The sequence below is a fragment of the Austrofundulus limnaeus genome, unplaced genomic scaffold, assembly GCF_001266775.1.
Source record: "Austrofundulus limnaeus strain Quisiro unplaced genomic scaffold, Austrofundulus_limnaeus-1.0 Scaffold379, whole genome shotgun sequence".
NCBI classification, from domain to species: domain Eukaryota; kingdom Metazoa; phylum Chordata; class Actinopteri; order Cyprinodontiformes; family Rivulidae; genus Austrofundulus; species Austrofundulus limnaeus.
In genome coordinates, this window is record NW_013952781.1 from 450,086 (window position 1) to 459,734 (window position 9,649).

The following is a 9,649-nucleotide window of genomic DNA, read 5'->3' on the forward strand; positions in this document are numbered from 1 at the left end:
CACCCCTCTGTATTCTGTATACTGTATATATATATATTTACCTATCCATACTTGGATTTTACAGAAACACGAACAAACAAACAAATAAAACATTCTATACTGTGGTAAGTTGGCACTAGAAAAAGAAAACTGATCAGATTTGACTTGTTACCTGTAACATACTCTTTGACCTGATGAATCTTGCTGATGGGGTTGTTCCCTCGAAACATGTACAAGTTAAAGGGCTGGGGATCTTTTCCAACTCGTGCCCAAGTGCTGATGTCAGGAGTCGTCCATCTTCATGTTAAAAAAGAAGAAATGCAGATTAAATTACACACTGATAAATTACACAGATGGTACTTCACTACAATTACACGTTGGTCTGGAAATGAAGAAACWAGTTTTCTACCTTCCTGCAGGAATGTCGTAATCTCTYTTCCCAAAATGTAGCAGTCGTGTCAGTGGGTCATACAGCCCCCCATGGAAACCAATCACCAGCACAAAGTCTGGGTTTGAGTCAAAGTACACTTCACCATACGCTGTATATTGCACCTACACACACAACACACACACAGTCATGATCGGCTACAAACACACAACATCTAGTGAACAGATTATTTACAGGAAAACTCCTCCATACTTGTTTTAGCAGAAGTCCATTGTTGCTGAAAACAGCTAGTGGAGTCCCAGTGTTGTCACATGCAATGTAAAACTCATCTCCACTGCTGATTTCCATGGCAAAGACATGACCCTGTGCACACAAACAAACACACGTTTTCACTGGATGGATTTAAGGTGGCTTGAAATGATTTTTCATCATTGATGAGTAAATCTTATAAAGGAGTCACCAGTGGTGGACAGTACTAATCTAAAAATTAGCTCCGCAATTTCTAATGCGCTTATATAAAAATTTAGGTCCGCAACCTCAAAAGCGCTTATACCATAGAAAAARGAGTGGAAGCTAATTATGCGCAAGTTCAAATTGACACTTAGTAGCTGGCAATAATTCATGTACAATATARGTACAACACTGCCAACTAGTGGTGTATGAACTTTTTTACAACTTAATCCTACAACCGCCGATTGCTGGGGATGTGATTTCCTGAAACAGACCTTTGGCTCCTGGTGTAAAAATTAAAAYGTTGTTGAGGATTGCTAGTTCGGCTGCTTCTTTGTCTTTTTCTTTTGTTTGTTGTAGATTTTTCATTAAAGAAGCATCAATAAATTAATTTTAAAACTGTTTATTGGAAAACTGAAGCGATGCATTCTGGGTACATGACAGCTTTGATTTGTGATGGGAAACGAAAGCACAGAATGCAGGAAACTATCTTCCCTTCAAAATAAGAGCTTGGATTTTAAAGTTTTCCATGTAGTTGCTSCAGTTGACCACTAGATGTCAGACTTCATCAGCATAACATCTTTAAATCATTTCTGAATCTCTAACACCGTTTCTTCGACCAATTACGTCAAGTATTGAGCTCCAGTGTTAAAACTTTATTTTTTAAAAGGAGCTCTGATTGTAAAGTAGAATAAATCAATACATATAAAATTTTAGTATGGATTACAAACGTTAACTGTTTTTGCTATTGCCTTCCTGCTACGTAAGCAGACACAAAGCATTGTGGGAAAAGAGAACCGTGACCCAAAGCAACAGTCAGCAGGATGTATACCTTCACAATAAGTGTGTTTATCTGGGAGGGGTGTTGTTGGATAGATCACATGTTGTGATTCATTGACAGTCATACCTTCTGCTGTTCAAGATAATGATGACTGGTAGATGATTAGTTATTAGTGATACTGCATTTTAATTTTAGAAAGCGCAAATCTGCTTATGAATTATAAAAATTAGTAAAACGGCTAAAGCACAAACAAAATATTTAGGTCCGCAATTAGCGGATTTGCGCTTTAGCGGGCTGGTGCCCACCACTGGCAGTCACTATGGAACACAAGGCAGTGGATCTGTTACGCTGGTCCCAGGTCCGTTTAAATGATGAGGGCTGAGTCAGAAAGGCTATCTGGCATAAAACACTTTTGCCAAAACAAACGTGTGTTTGTTTTTATTTAGTCTACTTGTTCTGTTCTGAGCCTGATGTTTCCTGAGGTTTCTTCCTGTTAAAACGAAGTTGTTCTTTTCCATTTTTTGCCTAAAAGGGAAACTACCTCAAAGTGAAGATTTGSCACAATCTGAGATTCCAACGTTTTCATTAGTTATCCCTCTTCTGTTCTGTGATGTGTTTTTTTTACATTTCCTTGCTGACTCAGCAGTATTTATTTTCATTGTCCTGACAGAAGGTGGACCTCTGTGCCAATCTCAAATTTCCAGAAGATTCAAGCAGGTCTGACTTAAAGAAAGTCTATATTTTGTTCCATCCATCTTTCCAGGTAATTGCCTAAAACAGTCATCATCCCCAAAGCATGATGCTGCCACCACCATGCGTCTCTGTAGTGATGGTGTTCTCAGCAGGTCTGAACCAGACATGGGTTTGTCCATGATGGTCTAAATGTTTAGTTTTATCTGACTATAAGACCTTCGTTTCAATATCTGTGTAGAAATTTCAGAACAAARTGACTTSTTGATACGTGRCAGGAAGTCTAGATGCCTCCACAGATGTTTAAGAGCTAASCTGATTTTCAACAGATACTGGTCACATTGTATCACATGTAGACAATCACTTGCACAAAAACATTTCTTCTAAGTAAAGCAAAATGACTATGGCATTTTTATTTGCTGCCCTTTTTGTATTTTTATGTTTTTATTTGTAAGTTTACTGACACCAAACACAACAGCAAATGTCCTGACATACTCAGAGTTGTGCATTACCTGCAAGTCGTAGTAGAAGGATGTGATCTCAGAGCTGGAGTGGTTGTAGACATGAGTGATCCTTGTTGGGTAGTTTAAATCTGCATAAAAGAACTGCAAGTGTTGGCCCAAACTGTTTTTCGATGCCACCCGCCGACCTAAGCCATCATAACGGTACTGGATGGTCCAACTGGCTGCTTTGCTGTAAACACGGATCAACAGACCTGAAAATAAAAAGGATATGCAGCAATAATAAAGATGAGAATCTAATAGTTAAATGTTACAATGTGGAAAAATAAACTTGTAGGCTGAAACATTTCAACTGAATTGTAACAGATTATCAGTCATCTAAGGCAGTGGTTCCCAAACTTTTTAATCTTCTGACCCACAAAATATTCATGGCAAAAACTTGTGATCCCAAATATTACTGGTCTGAGTACACGAACTTTGTTAATAACCCTAAAACACAGGCTTTTTGACAATCTAAACAGCTTGTACACAAATATAAATACTTATTTATACTTATTTTGTGTTTTTGTAATAATTATAGGGAAAATTTTACATAAGCTTTTATTTTATTACCCTTTAAATTGATTTTAGGAGATTATCCAAGGTSCTTCATGACCCGTAATTGGGTCCCAAGCCCAACTTTGGGAACCAAAGTGCAGTGGTTCCCAAACTTTTCAGCATTTGACCCACAACATAACAGTAGCAGAGACCTGTAGTAATAGTAACAATATTTTTTATACTACATTTATCCATTTTAAATATACTAACCTCACTCCTTTGTAACAACTAAGGCAAAAATGTAATTAATTCAGGAAAATCTATTCAAGACCCCACCTTGATGTTTCGGGACCCCACTTTGGGTCCCGACACCAACTTTGGGAAACASTGGTCTAAGGTATCATTTACAGCAGGAGTGTCAAACTCTGTTTCCCTGAGGATCACATGGGCAATATGGCTGCCCTCTTTTCTTAACTTCAACAGTTCTTGTTTAACTTTGACTAAACCTGAAGCATTGAGTTTCTCGTCTCAATGCTATGGCTGAGGACCACTAACAAACAATTGCTAAGCTCTATGTCGTATTTAGTACACAGAAACAGTGTTTAAACACACACTAAAGTGGCTGTCAAAAATGCAGCAAAATYGAGATTTTACACGGCTAATTTTGCRAGTTGCCAACTAATTTTGAGCCATGTGCYCCTCCAWKTAGTGGTGGGATGCTATCATTTTATGGGGAAAATAATTGGCATGCATTTTGGGCATTTCAGGCTCCAACAACCTCCTCCAGGTCCCAATCTGCTCCCGCCTCCTCCCTTGGGTCCCCATCTGCTCCCACAACTCCCTTAGGCCATGTTGGATGGTCTCCCGGCTGTCCACATGAACTCCTGCTCAGTGTTGGAGGGTCTCCCAGCRGTCCTCAGGGACTTTCTGTGCATTTTGTCTTTGAGTATTTCCTGTGGTTTGTTTTTTCTTTGAYTCCRGTGTCTCMCTTRTTTGATGGCTGGAGCCGTCGTTGAGTGAGAGGTACTGTCATGTTCTGACCTCAYYGTCCCCCAGGACGAGKTGGAAAGCGTCAATGGGGAAAGGGTWTTTTGGGTTTCTCTCCTGGACCTGTTGTCTCCACGACCCAACTATGGATCAGCAGCAGGAGATGGAGAATAGAGAATAAGAGGGTGTGTCCAAACCTTTGACTGGTCGTGTAGAAGCTCAAAGATTTTGACACCAGCAAACCCACAGAATGGATGGTGGTCAGGGACAAACACTTCAGCAGTAATAATGTCATGCTTTGTGTTTATGTTTATCTTAATTTTTCRAGTGTTTCTGTGTTTCCCTGCCTCTGTGTTTCCTCCCAGYCACACCTGATCCTCATTATTCCTCCTCYGGTGTTTCCAARCAGTTCCTTGRTTACTCARCTGTATAMTCTGTKTCTTGRCTTCACCTCCCTGTTGGTTCATTGTGCTGCTTACCCTGCCAGTGTGGTGTCTCCATGTGTTCTTTGAGAAGTATTGTGTGTACTTTGAAGCCTCAACAGTTTTTTTCTTTTAAATAAAACCTTTTTCTTGCACTCTGGTTTTGCCTGTGCTCCTGGACGATCTCTGCCTGAAACCTTACAGATATGTTTTTATGAAAAAAGAAAAGAAGTCTGGCTGTCTTAACTTTAAGGATAAAACACAAATGTTATCAAATTGTTAGTTATTATAATATAAACTTAAACACTTTTCATGAAGAAACAAGAATTTAAGAAAGGACATGAAACTTAGCCCTGCGGGCGGCAGTGGCAGAGTGATTAGGGGAGTCGTCTGGAACCGGAAGGTCGCCGGTTCGATCCCCTGTCCGGCTGTCTCAGTTGTTGTGTCCTTGGGCAAGACACTTCACCCCTAATGCCTCTGATGTGTCCCATCAGTGTATGAATGTGATTGGCACTGATTAGTCTCCATAGATGATTGTGCATGTTAGCTCTGTAGAGACCTAATAGAGTGCTGTGTGAATGGGTAAATGAGGACACAGATTGTAGTGTGAAGAGCTTTGAGTGTCCTGGTTGGGTAGAAAAGGTACTATACAAGTACAGTCCATATACCATTTACAATTTGTTATACTCAACATAATAATCTGCACGCTACCTTTGGAATTATATTCAAAAATCTCAGCTCCTCTCTGTCTCAAAACCCCATCGTCATCCAGCCTGTACTGAACATCCCCCAGACGAGTGATTCTGTCCCTCAGATCATAGCGTAGCGGGGTCAACCGACCACTGTTTCCTGGGTTCAGCAAGTGCAGGTTTCCATTCAGGTCATAATTATACCTGGAAATGCCAGAAAACATCATATTAGCATCAAACATCACAGAAAAACCCATTGTCTGTTTTTCAGTTGAATGAAAGCTTTCACCTCCACATGAGCTTCTCATTGAGGGAGACCGTCTGCAGCTGTCCGTCAACATCATACTCATAAACATATCTGGTCGTGTTGGCAAATGGTCCGATCTTAATCTCACGCCTGGTGACCCGACCCATGTTGTCGTACTGGATAGTGATCCAGTACATCAGGGACCTGAAGATCTCATATTGGATCTCCTTGATGCGTCCATGTTGGTCAAAGTGTTTGGTGTAGGTCATCACAGCTGTGGATATGATCTGACACACGCACACATAAAACAATCATGTACTTTATCTGTTGTAAAGAAACTAATACTGAGATAAGTTTATTCTGTGTATAACATCTATTATTTAACAGGATTTTGTCACATCGATGATTTAACTGTATCTTTTTCACCAGGAGTCTTCAAACAGAACTGGGAGGTTCACTCTGAGGTAGCCTTTCACTGGGCTGTGACTGGTGGAGACAAGCTGGTGACTCTTAATTGTGACAAATTTAAAAGAATAAAAGCTAATTTTCAATCGCAGTCTCACTGAATTCTGAGTCTTTGCAACCAAGTGATCAGCGGTTGTGGTTAGTGTTCAGGGTCAACTACCAACCCAACAAATTTCAGCTTTGTATGTCTTAAAACTGTTGAGCAATCTGGGTGCCATGTTGAATTACACAGAGCACCTTGTTTGTTTTGTAAGTCCAGAGGCTATTCTGCCCAGTAACAGCCTCAGCCAATCAGTGACTTTACAGCCCTGTCCATCWGCTGATTCCACCATACATTCACTCAGGCTGCACCCAACACTGACAGGCTGTGACTGATCTCTCTCTGTCTAGATACAGACAGAGGCACAGACAAAACCACCAGCATTCAGATCTGGCCCAAATCTGTTTACATGTTGCCAGATCTGCATAACAGTTAGCAGAGGGTTTACACAAATGTGCCAGCTCCGGGCTGGGCTGGGATCATGAGTCTGCCTGACACCGGCTGCAGATCTGGTCCAGGGCTGAACCAAATAAGCCTAAAAATGAAATAATAATTCTGTATTTGTGGCACATCTGGCCCAAATGCAGTATTTTCATAGCACCTGTGGGCCACCTCTGAGCTAGGGTGTATCTCACATTCGCTGGGTTAAATGCACAGAACAACATTTGTCATACATAACGATAATACACACATTATACTGTATATCAGAACAAGATTTGAACATAAAATTGTTAAATAATGAGGATGTTTTGGTTGTGTTCTTACTTGATTGATGTCATAATAGATAACTCCGAACTTTCCAAACTGTTCCACTTTCCCAGAGATATCATCAAACTGATAGAGATCGATAGGCAGCGGCGTCTCGTTGATCACAGCCTGCATGCTGGTCACCCTGAAGCTGTTGTCGTACGTGTAGTCAAAACGTGCATTCACCATCCCGTCTTCGCTAAAGCGGAAAATCTGCTGATCAACCAGCGGGCCGATTTGACGGTATCGAATGGAGCAGATGAAGCCTTCACTTTGCAAATTAACTGTCTTCAGTACGCCAGCAGTCTTATCGTAGGTAAAACTGACCCGTGTCGAGTCATAAAGGATCTCTGCCAGCTTGTTCTGGTAGGAAAAACAACACCACAATAATAACTGGATTCATCAAATAATGAGCTTGTTTTATTCAAACAAAAGTTTCACTGATGTGATTCATTTCCCATCCAAGTCATCTCCACTTTGGCATGGTTCTCCTCCTGCATACTTTGTGCTAGAGCTGCCATTGTAATTTATATCTGTAAAGCTCCTGTGCCAAATGATGGCTATGCCTTTTGGTGCCTGTACAACTTATAGTTTATGAAATATTAATGTTTAATAAATTATAATGGCAGTCATTGGAGCCTTGTATTGGTCCAATACTGCCCCTGCTGTATCTACTCAGTACTGAACCATAGTTCAATAATCTTTAATTTCAATATTTCAGTGGCTACAATACTAATATGATAGTATTTTGATGTTTTACTATAATATTGTCTTAATATTGCTCTATTGTTGTAATATTATGCATTTTAGTGTCAACAATTGCATTGGCAATGTGGCCTCTTTCTGCACACATGCAAACCAACCCCTGGCAGTGTCCTCTGCCACAGCTCCAATGGTCTAATGGTTAACTCTATGGGCTTTCATGTGGGAGATCAGGGTTCAAAACCCAGCTACAGCAACTTTAACAAAAAATCTCTACAAACTTCATATTGTTGCACAATTACTCTTGTTACAAACACCTGCTGACTTGACAAGCACAAGCTGGTAAAAAACACATTTGAACTTGGTCGCATTTCATTCTGAAAGTCCAATGCTGCAGGCAAAGCCATGCTGCAATGACATGCTACATGGTAATGCACACTTGTTTTTACACCGTAAAAACCCATGTCTAGTTAATAATTAGTTTATTTAAGACACAAAGCCTCATCAGAGTTTATCTTCTGATTCAAAACTCAGAAAACAGAAAAAACTAAATATGTTTTTCAATAGAAATATGTGAACATGAACTTTAGAATAACTTTGCTGAAACTTGKTAAAAAGCTGAAACTGAAATGCTAAAGCTTAAAAAGCAGATCAGTAGCTAAAAGCTAAATTGAGCAAAACACTAAAGAAAAGCCAAAAAAATGCAAGATAGAAGCTAAAAGTAAGAATAAAACCMAGTTAAAAATATTTAGACACTAACTATAAACTACATGTAGCTAAATGCTAGCTAAAAGCATATCTAAATGATTAAAAATGCTAGCCAAAATTATCCTATGTAAGAACTAAAAGAAGTGAAAGACTAGCTAAAAAAATAAAAGTACCAAAAGAGTAGCTAAAACCTTAAAGTAGAAAAATGATTAACAGCTAAAACATGGCTAATTTATAACTAAAAGTTGATAAAAACGAGCTAGTCTGCAGAAGTTAAAGTATTTTTTATGGGAAAATAATATTGGTTAAAAAGTTAAATATTTTAACTAGAACTGCCAATATAACAATGTTACATAAATAAAAACTATTTACATAAATATCTACTGGGAATTTTAAGAAAAAAACTTTCAAACATACAAATTCATTCTTATTTGCATAAATACCTTTGTAGCAAAATCAAGTACCTGTTTGCGGTATTTGTACAGTATTCGTCGGCCGGTACCGAGGTGGGCGACTCTGAGGAGCTGAAGATGAGAAAAGTGTGAATGAGAAAAAGTTGAAAACATGTTGTCACTACACATTAGTCATGTTTATGTTTGTTTTTCTTTCAGCTGCTCCTTTCTGCAGGTGTCAACACCACAACTGTAAATTTATCATTAAACATTTAATGATTGTTTGATGCTGGATTTCCTTCCTGATGCCACTGGGCTCAAACCTGCGATAGAAAGGATTGTGTGGAAACCGAACGTATGGCCAAAAGGCGAAAATGGCGTACGCCAAAAAATATTCAGGTGTATAAAACCATACAAGCACATGTTTCTGCACTCCTTTCCTTTACACATCCCAACAAAGGTGGAACTGAGCACATCTGAAACTCCTCCCGCCTCCATTTAAATATGTAAAATACTGTAAATGTGGCTCATTTTATTTTATTTGCCTGCCCATCAACAATCACCAGCACAATGTAGAAAAACATTCAGAATAAAAGGCCAACTTTTCCATGAAGGACTGCATCTCACCTGCCACCTTTCATCTCACAGGTTTAGACTAAGGTTATTTTAAGTTAAAAATGACAGGATTATAGCCATATTGGTCAAATTAAAGAATCCCACACAATATGGTAGTGCTTACAGCAGGGCTTCTTAACCTTTATGACCTCGGGCTCTAATTTGTTGAACATAAAGTGACACGAGTTCCAGTCAGACATTACCAATGTATGGATCAAAATTATAATTATTCTAAATCTTGGTTTAATTTGTATTGTATTTACATCATAAGTAAATTAAATACACTTACAGTTTAAAAGTAAAACTCCTGTCAAACAATCACAAGACATGATTATGACAAATATTTTTA

The 9,649-nt window shown here is 39.0% G+C and overlaps 1 protein-coding gene across 1 annotated transcript in view; it reads right to left on the reverse strand.

Annotated features, from left to right (window-relative positions):
- The window catches only part of tenm3 (teneurin transmembrane protein 3), a gene marked incomplete at its 5' end in the record, with an annotated part of 142,446 nt that overhangs the window by 13,974 nt on the left and 118,823 nt on the right, over positions 1 to 9,649 (reverse strand). Inside the window, 8 exon segments of the mRNA XM_014023597.1 lie at positions 152 to 276; positions 389 to 531; positions 620 to 730; positions 2,801 to 3,003; positions 5,407 to 5,588; positions 5,674 to 5,918; positions 6,902 to 7,246; positions 8,758 to 8,817. Of these exon segments, the coding sequence (XP_013879051.1) occupies positions 152 to 276; positions 389 to 531; positions 620 to 730; positions 2,801 to 3,003; positions 5,407 to 5,588; positions 5,674 to 5,918; positions 6,902 to 7,246; positions 8,758 to 8,817 (1,414 nt within the window).